This window comes from Acyrthosiphon pisum, chromosome A2 (genome assembly GCF_005508785.2).
Source record: "Acyrthosiphon pisum isolate AL4f chromosome A2, pea_aphid_22Mar2018_4r6ur, whole genome shotgun sequence".
Lineage (NCBI taxonomy): Eukaryota > Metazoa > Arthropoda > Insecta > Hemiptera > Aphididae > Acyrthosiphon > Acyrthosiphon pisum.
This window is the reverse complement of record NC_042495.1, coordinates 580,671-597,533: the sequence shown is the minus strand read 5'-3', so window position 1 is coordinate 597,533 and position 16,863 is coordinate 580,671. Positions and strand designations below refer to the sequence as shown.

The window sequence follows — 16,863 nt, the reverse complement described above, 5'->3', positions numbered from 1 at the left end:
CAAATACATATTTTGAATACTTAAAAAAATAGTATTCAGAATATATATTCGAATACTTAATGATAATAATATTCCAAAGTATTTGGAATACTTCACAAAAAGTATTCCAAATATTTTTCGAATACTTTTTTTTAGTAGATTTAGATTTCAATACCAAAAATATTACTTTTTCAATTCTTTGTTTATAAATGAACATTATTATAATCTTGATAATAAACACCTATCTGGCTATCTATAATCTATTAGTTATAAAATATTATATTAAAATTAATATTGGATGTTAAAAAAGTACTCCGAATACTGTACTCAGAATACTTGTAAAAAATATTCAAAATACTGTATTGAATACTTAAAAAGTATTTAAAATACTGTATTCGGAATACTACCCAAGTCTGTATATACCTATATAGACGTATAGTATATTAAAGATATAGAATATAGTACCTACTAGCTACCTAAATAAAATTTACTCATTAGTTATTATTAACACAAATACAAGTTTTTATTAATTATACTTACCTACGTAGAAAGTAGTAACGAAGATACATTCATAATTAGTTTATAATACATGATCATATTAAAAATGTAATTTTATTTTAGTTTTGGCTTACTAATTTTGTACTGTTGTAGGTAATATCTGACACAAAGTCATCAACAAAAATATAATCTTGTACAACAAAATCATTTGTACTCGGGTCATAATTTTGTTATTAAATTATTAATAATTAATATACTAGTATACTTAAGTATACTATCTACTAGTATAATACTTAAGTAGATATTAAACCAATTTAAGTTTAATGTATCCACAAGTATCAAATATAACTAACAGCATGGATATATCATATATATTATGCAAGTTAATGGACACAATAAAAAAAAAAAATTTTTAATTTTTTTAAATTTTTATCTTATTATAAAACATTTCTAACGTGAATGTAACACATTTATATACATATTTGGTCCATAAGGATAAGACATAATTAATCAATAATAATTATTACTGTAATTATTTTTAATTCAAACACTATAATATTAAAATACTAAATTACACGCACATTTTACTGAATACTGATTAGTGATTACTCATATCGAAATAATCACACCGGCATGCGTTGTCTCTGTCTTACAAGTGCGTTACGTAAAATATGCGTTCAGAAGTTCCCGTTTAGCTCAGTTAGTTATAATTTAAGAGTGAATTTACTTATTTAACTAAGGTAACAATAATTTCTGTGATTTGATAGATGTTTTTTTCGATATTTAAATTTTGAAGTGAACAATGAGAATGTTAAAATTGTAATATTTATATAATATTAAACACTTATAATGTTATAACTTGAATCAATATTAAAAAATCGAAAAAAATTCCAAATAAACCACATACAATGTTATTATCTTCATGTTTAATAATATTTGAAAATCCTCTCTAATATCAAAACTTATGAAGTTAGAACTGCCGAAGGCTGAACGTAAATTTGCCATGTACGCACTACGCACTTGTACACATCCTACCAAGTATGTAGGTAATATGTGTGTATATTTAAAATGTAAATGCGCGTTTAAAATATTATACATATTGTATATTTATATGCTATATAGGCATATTGCTAAATAGGTACTGCAGCCAGTGTGCAGGTGGTTCCTATTGGTTATTTCCTTATATACCTACATGGCTACATAATATTATTGTACATAATTTTCCGCCTATAGTTAATGGATTGTCGTCTCTCTGTGTGTTGTATTATGCGTGCCTAATATATTTTGTTGTCCACCTACTTTAGGAATTGAACACAAGTCACAAACACAACCGACTAACGAGATAGCCGAGATTTAAATCAGTCGTAAATATAATATTGTGTTGCAGGTTCCAATGTTATTATAAACTATTACATAATGCAATATAATATTACACATTTACACACAAGCATATTTAATACTGCAACGGTATACATAAAAGAGGCCTTTATACAGGCGTGTTTAGGAAAAAGTCGAAAACGCACCCACCGAGGTAATAAATAATGTTATTGTACATTTGTACATAAAGTACATTAATACATTATCTATCATTGGCACGTGCCGATGTGTGCAGCAGCTGTATAGTAATATAATTGTAAAATTGTTATATGTTATATTTCACTATTATTATTACAACGCGTTTCGTGTTAAGCGAAACAATAAATTACACGCCCGTGGGCCGTGGCCCGTTAAATTGGATTGGATTTATCAAGAACACGATAAAATTGTCAAAAACGACTCATCGTGCGAGTACAAATTAAAGCGCGCGTTGGCGGTGGTACTGCCGTCGCGTGGGAGAGCGCCAGAGTGGCGCGACTGCATCAACCGTGGACGGCGGAATCGGGCGGCCGCCACCGACGCGACACGGTTTTTAGTTTTTTTTTACTCGTCGCCAGTTGCCACTCGCCCGTCAATCGGCGTTACGTTTCCGTAGGTCCCTCCACTCGTGGAGTGTGGACAGTGGTGCGGGCGGTGGCGGTGGTAGGTGGTGACTGGTGGTGCAAGTGTGCAACGAGTACCTAAACGACAACGCACGCGCGTCGATGGAATATTTCACCGGCCACCGATTGAACATTTTACAATTTAAATTTTTTATTAATATTATAAATTCTAACAGTATATTATATTATACTCGCGCGCGCGCTTCGTCCCGCGAGTCGCGACACGTAAATCGTAATTACTGTTCACATTTCACGCGAGCACGGGTGGAGCGTTGTTTTTTCATTACACTCCTCGCGTCACAGTGCCACACGGCCTGCGATCAGCAGAGAACATCTGAACGCGGAACGACCTGGTTTATGTTTCGCGCGCGTATGGCTGTTCGGGAATATATATTTACTTAAATAATGTACTGCACAGTGCACACACAGCCGTAATTTTATAACAGACAACACTACAACAGTGTATACTATATACCTATATATACATCGCGGTTATCGCCAGTGTATGTATATATTATATATGTGTGTATACATGAAATAATAATATCGGATATTATTTATAAACGCGCGCGCGTCAACCGACGACGTCGTCGTCGCCTGCGTTGCGTGCGCGCGCCAACTGAGTTGGAACGACGTCGACCGCCGCCGCCGTCGTCGATATCACCGCAACCGGCGCAACCACACACGACCGACTACCGAGCGGCGATAGCCGCCTGCGCCGCCGTCAGTGCATTGCCGTCCGCCGCAGTGCAGTTGTAAAATGCCATTCTGCCTGTTCGGTCGGCGTCGTCGTGTATCCTACCGGAAAATCAACAGCGCCGGCACGTTGTAGTGCCAGCCAGCGGTAAAATGGCGACGCCGTCGTCGACGACGACCACCAGCAGCAGCAATGCCACAGCCGCGGACAACGCACCATTGACGGCAGCCGCCGCTTCTTCAGCTGCCGCCGCGGCTTCTATCGTCTGGCCGAACACCCGCGACAGTTACGAACTCCGCGAAGTCATTGGTAATCTCACTCATATTCTTATCACATTCGGTTGTCGTAATACCCAACACGTCCTGCGATCTTGATTCCTGACGCGTCGTCTACCGATCTCGTGTTGGCCCGATCGCCACCCCTCGCAGACTCGGTGTACCCCGTCGTCTAACACCTGGCCTGCTCCCCACTCGCCGGCACCGGTCGTGCTCTATACTTTTAAAGGTTTTTTAGGTTATACCGCAACGATTTCTAAAATAAATAAATAGTTATTAGTTTATTACCCATTGTTGTTTTGCGTTTTATTATCCCGGCAAACGGGTTCGAGACTGTGATCGCACCGAGATGCCGAGATCGGCGTCCGAACGGTCGTTTTCATTTTGTCGCACGATTTCTACAGATGCCTCAATGGTGTCTACTCAATCACTCTGCTATTCTGCTCCGTCAACCCGTACCCTCTTCACTACTCTGTCACTCCCTCTCCATCACTCCGTCATTGTACTTTTGTACCTATCTCACAAACGATTAAATTACCGTCACTAATTGAGTCGCTTACTATAATATTATGTGATATCATTACCTACCGATTACCGTCGACCACAATAATAGTAATAATATGACAATTCATTTTTTCGACTTGTCCCATGAGATATCAGGTTTTTCCACTCGGTCAACATGTCTTGTTGAAATGTTACAACGATGCTACTTATAATTTATATAGTACTATTATATTGGGTAGTTGAAAATCTGAAAACAGTTTTTTGATTTTTGCTCCGAGAATATTATTTCTTATCTCGAGTAAAAAACAAATAGGTAATACTACACCCTTTACTACACTTTTCAAATTGACGAATTCGCTCATCAAACATTTCGCAACTTTTATGGTGTCACGAATATATCATAATGTAATATTGTATTATACATTATATTAAACATAAATAAATTTCAATTTGTCTATAGTTAAATATAATTAATTATAATTAACCAACAAATTTTTAATATTTTTAGTAAATATTTAATATCATTTTAGTTAAAAATGTAATATATCTAATTAAGGGACACATAAAAGTTATAATACTGAAACTAAAACTAAAAAATAAAACCCCAGCTAAATATTTACAAAACCAGTATTATAAATCTAAAATACTTGGCTATCTACCTACTATGAACCTATATTGTGTATAGTGTCTATAGTACCTGTGTACTTTTTAATCTGTTATTATCTTTTGGAGGTATTCATAAAAGTATTATTTACTATGATATTAGTGGCAATTTCATAACATGAGTAAATAACATCATGTTATAACATTATGACACTTTATGTAGGTAATTTTTAATAATATACCTATACCTAAGACCTAACCTAAGAAATATTCTTATTTTTAAAATTAATATATTATCCAGAAATAAATCACTGAATTTGCCAAACGTACTAATTGGTTTTAGAAAACAAAATTAAGTTGCGTATAATTTATCTGTTCAATAAAAACAAGAGTTATGTATTGAACATATTCAAGTACCTACTTATAAGACGTTTGATGCATTCAATTAATATTGTGAAAGTAAATAATGATTCATTGATGCCATCATATTAATTTAACATTTTAGTGTATACCAATTGTATACCTATCGTTGAACATTGAGTAAACATTAATACAAAATACATATTACAAAAAAAAAAAAATTATATCATTATATAATAATGTACATTATCTACAATGATATTTTTGAGGCTATAACCATGCAAAACAATATATTTGGTATTTTTGATTGGTGAAATTGAATTGTTGTTGTACCTATAACAAAGTAGATATATTAAATACATTTGTTGGGAATTATTTGCAGTTTTAGTATATAGGTAATTAGTATTTTGATATTTGTAATATGGTATTCTATGCTTCAGTTCACAATAATCTATTAAATTAATGATTTAATCAAAAGTCTTTATTTGATATGCATTTAAATCAAATTGTATGTCAATTATAAATATTTAATTGTAATAAATATACATTTTTGAAATATTTATGTATTATATACTTGGGTCAAATCTATTAATTAAATATATATTGTGGATGTATAACTGTATAAGAATAATTATCGACATAACTGAAAATTAAATAAAATATAATTTAAATTCCTTATTTATCATACAGTGTAATGTTATTTTGCCTATTTTAAATATAAGATATTGCTTCATTATAAAAAACACTTTTTCAACATTGTTACAGACAGATTTCTTTTTCATTTTTATTTGAAATAGGTTGAGTGTAGATATACTAATTAATAAAGTTTTTAACAGTTGTATAGTAAACTCGCAAACAACTAATGCACTTTAGATAATATAACAGTATTAATTTTTGTTGTAAGAATACATCAAAATTCATAATATAAATAATATATAGGTTATATATATCTATAATATATTATAATATTAAGTTTATCACGACCATTCCCTGTACCCAAATTATTATAAATAATACAAATTTCTTACAATAATATTTTTAATATTATACAATTTTGTAATTTTAATTTAGGTAAATATTTAAGTATTTTCTGCCATGAATATATGTAATTAGTAAATAATACAAATTAATTATACGTATTGGTATGTTTTGAGTATTTATGAATTATATTAATAAATAACTGTTTACATTTTAGGTGTTGGTGCTACAGCTACTGTTCATTGTGCTTATTGTAAGCCTCGTCAAGAGAAATGTGCCATTAAGAAAATAAATTTAGAAAAATGGAATACCAGCATGGATGAATTAACAGTAATTATTTATATTTTAATCTATAGTTAATAATTATTATAATTTTTTTTCATACTATATAGAAAGAAATACAAGCTATGTCATGGTGCCAGCATGAAAATGTTGTAACGTATCATACTAGTTTTGTAGTTGGTGATGAATTATGGTTAGTATTACGTTTACTAGAAGGGGGTTCATTGCTTGACATACTTAAACATAAAATGCGCACAAGTGATTGTCGTCATGGTGTTCTTGATGAAGCTACTATTGCAACTGTTTTAAGAGAAGTTTTGAAGGGCTTGGAATATTTCCATTCTAATAGTCAAATTCATAGGTACTCTTTCATATTCTGCTATATATACGTAAGGAATTTAAAATAACTTTTTAATTCTATATTTATAGAGATATAAAGGCTGGAAATATTCTTCTGGGTGAAGATGGAACGGTTCAAATAGCTGATTTTGGAGTGAGTGCATGGTTAACGACTGGTTATGATACTAATCGTCAGAAGGTTCGACACACATTTGTTGGCACACCCTGCTGGATGGCTCCGGAAGTCATGGAACAGGTACACACGGTAAAAGCAAAACATTTAACTAAAATTAATGCAATCGGTAAACACCGACTGCTAAGCTCGAAACCCTAAACCGTCCGAAAAAAAATACATTAGGACCACGGATATGACTTCAAAGCAGACATTTGGTCATTGGGAATAACAGCCATTGAGTTAGCTACTGGAACAGCACCATATCACAAGTATCCACCAATGAAGGTTCTTATGTTGACACTTCAGAATGATCCACCTACATTAGATACTGGTGCTGACCATAAAGATCAATACAAAGCTTATGGCAAAACTTTTCGGAAACTTATTACTGATTGTTTGCAAAAGGATCCTACTAAAAGGTAATTACATTTTTTTTCCGCTAGATAAATGTTGAGGATTTGATTATGTTTTTTTCTTTACAGGCCAACAGCTACTGAACTTCTCAAACATCCAATTTTTAAGAAAGCCAAAGATAAAAAATACCTTCAATCAACTTTAATTGCTATTGGCCCTAGTTTAGAAACTAGAGTACAAAAGGTATATTTTTATACTTTAAAATCCTTTTATCTATTTTTGTATTTTTGTTTTAATTGGAAATAATTATTTAAAAGTTCTAAATATAATCATCTGTTTATGACAGGCATCAAAAAGACAACCGGGCACATCTGGCAGATTGCATAGAACAATAACTGGAGAGTGGACATGGTCATCTGAAGAAGAATGTGATGGGCAGTCATCTGATGATGAGGTAAGAAACGTATTATTAGATTATAAATTTAATAGTATAAACAACTTCATTAACTTAAAAACTGTTTTGTGCTATTATTTTAGTGTCAAGAAAAACCATTAAATAAATTAATTGAGGTCCCTCAATCATCTGATAGTGAACATGAAAGTGGCGATGAACACTTAAATCTTGTTCTACGTATGAGGTTTGTTTCAATTTTTTATTATGAATCACATTATATTTTGAAGCAAAACATTTTTATTACACTTATTGATGTCGCATTTAAAATATATATATAAAAGTTAATATTATAAATTATTATTAACTAATAATTAAGTAAATATATGTGGGAAATGAGATTTAAAAACTTACATAATTGTCCTAAATTAATTTAAATAGAGTTCATTTCATATTTGTTTTGGATATTGATCATATTAACTTAAAAAAAAAAAAACAAACTAGTACAAATATTGATTTAAATGCCAAAATCTATATTTAATATTTAAATAAACATTTCTATAAAAAAAACTTTTAGATCAAGTTTTAAAATACATACCGCTAGAAGATATTATAATTCAACAATTATTATATATTATATATTTGTAGAAACTCCAATCGTGAACTTAATGATATTCGATTCGAGTTCTTGTTGGGAAATGATACCCCTGATGGTATTTCTACTGAACTAGTGGGAGCTGGATTGGTAGATGGCAGAGATGCTGATGTAATAGCTATGAACTTACGTGTGCTGATAGGTAATCAAACTCGCGATAGACCAGTTACTTTTGCTCTTGTAAGTATAAATTTCATATTTTATTATGGTTAGGTTATGGAATTGTAATACAATAAATTATTTATCTCTTAGGTATCTGGCTGCAACAGTGATGAAACACCAGATGAGAAAATGCTAGTTGGTTATGCCCAGCTGTCTTATGCAGATTGAAATCATAGTTACCGAATGACTTATTCATCTGTCGTGCCACTAAAAATTTAACTCTGTATGTCTTAAATACAATTTTGTATGTATATATATAAATATATATATATATTTTTTAAATGATATATTTATTTATTTTTGTATATAGAATCTTAGTTCAGATTTTGAATAAAGATATATATATATATATGCTTTAGCAATAACATGCTTGTATTTAGTGAATTGTGTTCCAGTGTACCACATTTTTTATAGTCATTACTTAATTCCAAATAAATTTGTTTCATTATTATGCTGTTTATTATTATTTTTACTATTATCATAATTTTTCTTATAATAAAAGTTTCCAAATAGGCATTAATCTGAAATAGGCACTGCCGTTTCAATTATTTTTCCAATAACTATCAAAACAGTAACAGCAATACAAATTATAATAAACTGATTTTAATGAAATATTTTTTAAAATTTAAATCAATAATACTTTTTTTGTGTATTGTAAAATAAATACAATTTTGTTAAATATAGCAGTCTTTATAAATTTCCAAAATTGATACGGTATATATTTTGTTCATTTAGTTAAAAAGTTGAAAAACACTTTGTACTCTGAAGAAGATCACCTATTAACTGGGTTAAGTTCATTGTCTAGTTTTGGTTTGTACTTCAATAATTTGGCATATTCATGCAGCAGTGTTTCCCAATACCATGATACATCTTTCATTCTTAAATGCGTTCTGATAAATCTATAACCTCGTTCTGAAATTTCTTTGGCTAAATCGTCATGCTCTTTGAAAAATACTAAAATATTTCTGAAACATTAAGAGATAGAATAAATTATTATTAATTGTAATTATATATTTATATGCTAAATTACTTAATATCATTTTCGGATGCATTTGGATTTATTGGGACATAATGATACCAAGGTTTCATAAATTGATAGAAAAACTCCTTCCATTCTTCTCCAACATGAAAAACAAGACTTTTACATAAAAAAAGATGTTTGAAGCGAAAACTAGCTGCCACACCTCGGAAATTAAACAAGTATTTATATTGACAATGGTCTTCTAATGATATTTCATCTGCTGGTGGAGCAAAAAGTGTATCCTATAAATATTAAATATTATTAAGTATAATACATAATCAAATAATTATTATCATTGGGGTATTAGATAGATACTGTTTTATTGTGCACCTTATCAGATTTCCAGGCTTGATTTTTTGTATATGCGGCATCTACTAGTTCTGGTTCATTTCTTGATAAAAGTATGAGCGAATCACGTTGTTCACTAGTTCTAGAACCTCGAAAAAACCCTTTCGAAATTTTACGTTTCCATGGCCATTGTTCTGATTGTTTCAAAATAGATTTTCTCAGAGAATCCCATCGACCAAGTCCTGATGGATGCAGTTTAATTGCTGGCCCTCCACTCCAAAAAGACCAAGCAGGATACATTATATCAGCATAATCATCTGTCTAGGAAACATAATATTAATCAATTTATTAAATTAATTGACCGAGTAATTATAAGACCTATAACAATTAAAATAAATAATAAAAAAATTAGTTCTCTCACCTTGCTAAAGGAAAAAACCGGTTTAGGATCACCATAATGTTTTATTATTTGAGGCCAATCTCGTGTATTTAATATGAACTCAACGTCTGGAGTATTTAATTGAATTTTACTTAAAAAATGTTCAATACCTTCACAACGGGCTGGAAACATGCACTTTGTTTCTCTGTATAAGTCATGATTAAAAATCATATAACGAGTTCCTCTAGAAATAAAAATAATAATAATCACTGAGTATAAAAATTATAAATGTAATTGACAATTGTACATTACTTGTCTGCTGCTGCAGTTATCATTTCATGGGTAATACCATCTTTAAATGGCTCTAGATCTTTTAAGATGTTTGGGAAAAAACATGTTCCATTCTTTGATTCACAAGAAGTGTATTCTTTTTTAGCTTTGTTAATTTTGCTAATAATTTGGTTGGATACTGAATAAATGTACAAGAACAGCAATTTAATAATAAATCAATGGTTATTTAAAAAGAAACCAACCTTTATTTTAAACAAATATAAATAAAACTATTAAAATTAAATTAATACTTACATTTGTCATACATTGTTTTGGAATGGCCATGATCATGTTGACATACAATAACATTCAATAAATGAAATAAAACAATGTACACAGTGTACATAGTTTAAATAATATATATTCATTTAAAAAGAAACAACAAATTCTGTGAAATACTTTATTTTTCATTCACGGTGTATCCATTTATGGATAATTTTTCAAGTCCTATTTTTAAAAAGTATTGTATTACTAAGGTCATTAAACCATTTAAGATGTTAAAAACTATTATAAATTATAAATTACATTTTTTATTGCATGATAAATTACTAATAGAATTAAATTATTAAATTAAATTTTATCTCGTTAACAAAACAAATATTTATTATTTGTAACTAGAGTTAAAAATAAAAACTTTCAAAAACCATTAAAAAACAAAACTAAAAATCTCAAAAAAAAATATCGTTATTATCAAATAGTTATCAGTTGGAAATAATATTTAAGGTTATGTTTACAGTTTTTAGTGATTGAACATGGTTGAACTGTGGTTCTAATGGTTTTATGACCGTACTAAAGTATGGTAAAAATTGTCTGTTGACTCTGATCTCGAACTCCCAAGTCCTTACCACGACCGTACTCCGTAGTACAACACGCACTGTTTGTACTGGTGGTGTACTATCATGACAAAATAATCCACCGTCATGCGTACTACATTTGTGTCCTACTCGTATTTTAATACTCTTTAGACTTTAGTGTTTAATGTTTATATTTTTGCAAAACAAGACCACAAAAGTCGATAAGCATTGAGCATTTCGATTTTATTTATTCAATAAGTTTTGAAAAAAATTAGTTAATATTTTTATTTTTAAATCAATTGAGAGTTTTTTTTTTTTAAATTACCTACGTTTTAAAAAGTTTTATTCGCTATGGGTGTACCCAAGTTTTTCCGTTATATGAGTGAGCGCTATCCTTGCCTCAGTGAGCTGGTTAAAGACTATCAGGTATTAATGTCTAATTATGAACTACTTCTACCCATTGACTTTTTAATATGTTGCAGATCCCAGAGTTTGATAATCTGTACTTAGATATGAATGGTATTATTCACAATTGTTCGCATCCAAATGACGATGATCCACATTTTCGCATAACAGAAGAGACTATTGTTAAAAATATTTTCCACTATTTGGAGGTTCAATAACAATAACTAATAAAGTCATAACATGATATCTCTACTATAGCTTATTGTTTTTTTTTTGGTTTGTATTTAGGTATTATTCCAAATGATTCAACCACAAAAATTGTTCTTCATGGCTATTGATGGAGTTGCTCCTAGAGCAAAAATGAATCAACAACGTGGCCGACGTTTTCGATCAGCCCATACAGCAGCAGAACAAACGAAAGAAGCGATTTCTCGAGGTGAAACGTTACCTTCAGAAGAACGTTTCGATTCTAATTGTATTACACCAGGTACCCCATTTATGGTACGCTTGCAAAGTGAGCTTGAATATTTTGTTGCTGATAAAATGTCCAACGATCCATTATGGACAAAGGTTCAGGTGATATTATCTGGACATCAGGTACCTGGTGAGGGTGAACATAAAATTATGGATTACATTAGATATATGAAGTCTCGCCCTGGATATAATCCTCATACAAGACATTGTCTCTATGGTTTGGATGCAGATTTAATCATGTTGGGACTGTGTACACATGAACCATACTTTTCATTGCTCAGGGAAGAGGTAATTCTTTAAATTTAAAAATAAATAGTTATAAAATACAAACATTTTAGTTATAAATTATATGTACTAATATATACCATATCCATTGTACTGTGTTATAGGTCAAATTTGGACGTAAAACTAAAAAAGAAACATCTGTGGATGAAACACAATTTTATCTTTTGCATTTATCATTAATGAGAGATTATCTTGGATTAGAATTTCAAGAACTCAAAGAGACTTTACCTTTTGAATATGATTTGGAGTCTATTATTGATGATTGGGTAAATTTTGTATATTATGTTGTACATTTATTAATAGGTACCTATTATATTAAATTATGTGGTAATCACTTTAACTTTCCATCAAAATATTCCTAACAATATTAAATTGATAACAAGTATTAATAAGAAATCATTGTACTATAAATATAATAACATATAATAAATCATTATTAAACACCAATAATTTTTATAAATACCAGTTTCCAACAAACTGTTGATTTTAGCAATATTTTGGGTTTGATAGTTTTCGGTACCAAACTGACGGTGATGTTTCGGGATATTTGGTAAGGGGCATCTAAACATATTAATGGATGTTGGCCCACTTGGTAGATATGTTTTACAGGGCTGTTCACCAAGCATGCTGCCCCATATTTATCCTTAAAAGAAGGAGTACACAACACACCAAAAATGTTATATTATTGTATCTATGGCTATATTAAATGATTTGGTGAAAATCCAATGTAAAAAAAAATATTACTTTAAGAGATATTAAGAAATGTAGAATAGGTGCGTGATGTCTTTGGGCCCGACTAATAGTAATTGCCTATCTTATACATGTAAAAGTTCCTCGCTTCACACAATGATTTACCAGTCAAAAAATTTTATTTTTAAATTTAGTTTATGTATAAATTTGTGATTTTATGTGTTTAAGACGATAAAAGTATCAGAAATTCAATATAATGTTTAGTTTTTTAAATATTAATACATTTTTAAAGTGATATTTTCCTTAAACGGCTTGCCATAGCCATTTAAATATAAAATAAAAATTCAAATATATCTATTTTAAGATTTTTAATATTTAAAAAACTAAATGTTATATGAAAATTCTGTTACTTGTATCGTCTTAAAGACATAAAACCAAATATTTATATGTAAAATATATTTCAAAAATAAAAATTTTAGGATGGGAAATTGTGTGAAACGAGGAACTTTTACACGTATAAGATAGGTAATTACGACAAGCCGGGCCCAATGACGTCACGCGTCTTTTTTTAATTGCTCTTAAATTATTGAATAATGTGAGTATACTCTATTCAGAATAACTTTGCCCACTCGATCGACGAAAACTCGTCGAGTTCGCGCATGTCTGTTGCCACCAGTTGGCGCTGATGTTTGCAGCAACGCCCCCGCCGACGTCCCGCAGGTGTATACGTATACGATAGCGACCGGTGACGGAAGCCGTCGACAACTAACGACCATTCACAGCGCTCCTGACTTTCGCCAGGGGGTCTGACGGCTGCCGGCGGCTCAGTCGCGTGCGCGAAAGTGGGCAAAGTTATTCTGAATAGAGTATAGAAACATTAAACCTATATCATTATTCTTAAAATTGAACATTCTTTCAAATTAAAAATAAACTAATTTTTTTTGTTATGTGCTCCTTTAATAATACATTTATTGAAAGTGCGCTTTAAGTCCAAAATTGTGAAGATTTAATTTGTAGGAAAGTGTAAACTCATTATATTTAAATCAGAATCATCCTTTTTTTAATGAAAATTATTAAGCACAATTTTTTTTTAATAATTATAACCTATATATTTAATAATCTATATATATTTAAATTTAAGGAAGTAGTTTTTGAGTTATTACACTTTGTATTTCTAAGAATATGTCTATGTTTATTAGGTTATTAAGATATGGGGGCTAAGTTGATTTAAAAATAATAGTTATTAATATTAAAATAATTTTAATTATTAACGTTTCATAATTTGTATAAGTTAGTAAGTATTAAGTATAATAATTAATATGTATCAGACTAAATTTGACATTATATTTATTATCCTAAGTTAAACCATCATAAAGAATTATTATCCTTTGAACATAAGTTTAATGACATAGATATCATTCTTTGAATTTCAGTTTTATGTATACTGAGAAATGTTAAAAATACAATGAATATTAAAAAAAGGTAGTTCCGATTTTAAAATAAAATTAATCACTTATAAGCTAAATAAATGTAAGCATCTAATTTCGACTTCTGTTATTTTAAGGTGTTGATGGGTTTTCTAGTTGGTAATGATTTTATTCCACATCTACCTGATCTTCATATTTCAAAAGGAGCCTTGCCAATATTATACAGAGTTTATATGGATGTTCTACCTAAAGTAGAAGGTAATTTTGTATTATAAAATATTATTTTATCTACGTTAAAGTTGACAAATCTATAACCTAATTAATAGGTTGTACTTATATTTAACAATTAATTATTTATACATATTTTATTCAATATGTCAGCATTTTTTTTATTTTATGTTAAGGAATATTATTTATTATTTTAAGTAAATTTTATATTGGTTTTTTGTCTTAATTAAAGAATCATTATAGCATTCTAACTCGTACAAACAAAAGTTTTTGAATTGTTAATAATATTTTTTAATATTAATTAATTTTAATTGTTAGAAAAGAAGGAAAGAGAAGGTGAGGAGTACCAATTAAGAGAGTTAGAATAGACAATGTTACAAAAGTAGCTTGTGTATGTAATGGAGAAGAGGAAGAGAACCCTGTGGTAGTGTAGGACAAGGGTTGAAAACCCTGTATTTATTTGCTCTTCACTTTAGCTCGGTTTAGTCCTCAGCTCACCTTGACACTGACTTGGAGTCACTTAATATTCCTTCTTTTTGATTTGCCCAACACTGCTGACTTTCTGCCGAAAACGTGCTGCTTAAATTAACCGCCCTGCATGGCATAACTTCAGTTGGACCTGATGGTATCCTGGGTGACTTTATTTATCAGCTAAGGCAAGTAATCTCCTTTCCACTCTGGTCACTATTTCGTCAATCTTTAGATGAAGGTGTTTTTTCAGCAATTTGGAAAATAAGCCATATAACCCCTATTCTTAAATCTGGTGATACTTCTGACGTGAAGAACTACCGGCCTATTTCTATTCTTTCTCACTTGTCCAAAACATTTGAATCTTTATTCTTAGGTAGTATAATGCCTTTTCTAAATCCAGTCCTGATAGATGAGCAGCATGGTTTCCGCCCGGGGCGCTCTACTGAAACGTGTAATGTAACTTTCACTAAATACATTTATGACGCCTTCAAATGCGGTTCCCAGGTAGACGTTATATACACTGACTTTGCCAAAGCGTTTGACTCCGTAAACCATGAAATGTTAGTATTTGTTCCAGAGGCTTTTGGATTTGGCTACCCTTTCCTTGGCTGGATACGGTCCTATTTGTTTAGTAGGCCACAATGGGTTAAGCTATACGGAACAATGTCTCAGATATTTACCGCAAGGCGGACACTTATCTCCTATCCTGTTCTTGCTATTCATAAACAGTATCTCTAATATCCCTCGTTATTGTAAGTTTCTATGTTTTGCCGACGATATAAAACTTTTTCTCAAAGTTGATTCGCTGACTGACTGCACACACTTACAAGAGGACTTGGATCACTTTGTTGTGTGGTGTGATACTATACGTTTATCCCTCAATGTTAATAAATGTAATTCTATGTCCTTCACTAGATGCCGTTTTCCCCATCAATTCTACTACTCTATTATGGGCTCCGTCCTTAACTCCGCTGATACTGTTACTTGTGATCTCGGTTTCACCCTAGTTCCCTCTCTCTCTCTCCAGCAGCCCACATTGACCACATAACATGCAAGGCGTTTAAGACGTTAGGTTTTATTAAAAGAATTGCTAGAGAGTTTAAATTATCTAGACCCCTAAAGGCACTCTATTGTACGTTGGTTAGGTCCATCCTCGAGTACGGTTCTGTGGTATGGAATCCCTAATCACTGGTACACTCCCAAGCTATTGAATGTGTGCAACGTAAATTTCTCAGCTTTGCTGGGTTTAAGCTTAATATCCACCATCCTCCACATGACTATGGCCTGGTATCGCGTAGGTTGAATCTACTTCCACTGGTAGATCGCCGCGTTGCTCGCGACTTGCTCTTCCTCCAAAACCTAATTTGCGGGAAAACCGATTCACCCTCTCTCCTCCAACATATTCATTTCAGGATCCCTGCACGCCATACTCGTAACGTTGCCCCTTTCGCTATACCGATATTAAGCTCTAATTATCTGATTAATGAACCCCTTACTCGTTGTATGAGACATGCAAATCTTGACCTCTCTTTCTCTTACCTGCTCTAGCTTATTTGTAATTTTTGTTGTAGTTTTATATAGCTGTTGTTCTACATCATTTTTAATCTTAATAATGTAAATATTATCTTTGTTTTTATATTTAAATTGGGCTTCCGCCCGTCTTATTAATAATAAAAAATAAAAAATTAAAAAATTATTGGGAAAGAAGATGCAAAGAAAAATTATGTTAAATTATAATTTTAATTGTTTTGCTAATGGCTACCTATATTTTTAACTTAATTTAGTCTTAGTACTTTTCTTTAAAAATGTCTAATCTGACTTCTTCTGTCTGTCTTAGTGC

General features: G+C 30.9%; 3 protein-coding genes across 8 annotated transcripts in view; 2 read left to right on the top strand and 1 right to left on the bottom strand.

Annotated features, from left to right (window-relative positions):
- Positions 1-2,386: 2,386 nt before the first annotated feature.
- LOC100164721 (STE20/SPS1-related proline-alanine-rich protein kinase) lies at positions 2,387-8,682 on the top strand. Of its 2 annotated transcripts, none has more exons than XM_001951113.4 (10): positions 2,387-3,462; positions 6,091-6,203; positions 6,266-6,516; positions 6,585-6,750; positions 6,853-7,088; positions 7,152-7,266; positions 7,370-7,477; positions 7,561-7,661; positions 8,063-8,249; positions 8,322-8,682. In XM_001951113.4, exons 1-10 carry the CDS (start codon positions 3,306-3,308, stop codon positions 8,397-8,399), a joined length of 1,512 nt encoding a protein of 503 aa, XP_001951148.1. In that variant the 5' UTR covers positions 2,387-3,305; the 3' UTR covers positions 8,400-8,682. The 2 variants fall into 2 exon arrangements, with proteins under 2 accessions (XP_001951148.1, XP_008182339.1); XM_008184117.2 differs by having other exon boundaries at positions 6,585-6,759.
- Positions 8,683-8,924: 242 nt separating this feature from the next.
- On the bottom strand, positions 8,925-10,799 carry LOC100161314 (O-glucosyltransferase rumi homolog). Its single transcript, XM_001945652.5, has 6 exons — positions 10,505-10,799; positions 10,232-10,388; positions 9,962-10,163; positions 9,583-9,861; positions 9,262-9,494; positions 8,925-9,196 (listed from the first exon to the last, which is right to left on the bottom strand). The coding sequence occupies exons 1-6, from the start codon at positions 10,593-10,595 to the stop codon at positions 9,004-9,006; spliced, it is 1,155 nt and encodes a 384-aa protein (XP_001945687.2). The 5' UTR covers positions 10,596-10,799; the 3' UTR covers positions 8,925-9,003.
- A 295-nt stretch (positions 10,800-11,094) lies between these two features.
- LOC100163356 (5'-3' exoribonuclease 1) overlaps positions 11,095-16,863 on the top strand; it is a 26,050-nt gene continuing 20,281 nt past the window's right edge. For all 5 annotated transcript variants that reach the window (XM_029490720.1, XM_029490719.1, XM_029490722.1 and 2 more), the window contains exons 1-5: positions 11,095-11,469; positions 11,526-11,657; positions 11,737-12,210; positions 12,312-12,473; positions 14,462-14,582. In XM_029490720.1, the coding sequence (XP_029346580.1) occupies positions 11,395-11,469; positions 11,526-11,657; positions 11,737-12,210; positions 12,312-12,473; positions 14,462-14,582 (964 nt within the window). In that variant the 5' untranslated portion in view covers positions 11,095-11,394. The remainder of the gene's footprint in view (positions 11,470-11,525; positions 11,658-11,736; positions 12,211-12,311; positions 12,474-14,461; positions 14,583-16,863) is intronic.

Excerpts from the sequence above, each read along its gene's own strand:
- LOC100164721 (XM_008184117.2), top strand. The coding sequence starts at position 3,306 with ATGGCGACGCCGTCGTCGACGACGACCACCAGCAGCAGCAATGCCACA. Across the intron at positions 6,760-6,852 it reads TCATGGAACAGGTACACACG|GACCACGGATATGACTTCAA; the intron begins GTAAAAGCAAAA and ends AAAATACATTAG. Across the intron at positions 8,250-8,321 it reads GACCAGTTACTTTTGCTCTT|GTATCTGGCTGCAACAGTGA; the intron begins GTAAGTATAAAT and ends TTTATCTCTTAG.
- LOC100161314 (XM_001945652.5), bottom strand. The coding sequence starts at position 10,595 with ATGTACACTGTGTACATTGTTTTATTTCATTTATTGAATGTTATTGTA. Across the intron at positions 10,164-10,231 it reads ATAACTGCAGCAGCAGACAA|AGGAACTCGTTATATGATTT; the intron begins GTAATGTACAAT and ends TTTTATTTCTAG. Across the intron at positions 9,495-9,582 it reads AAGCCTGGAAATCTGATAAG|GATACACTTTTTGCTCCACC; the intron begins GTGCACAATAAA and ends TAATATTTATAG.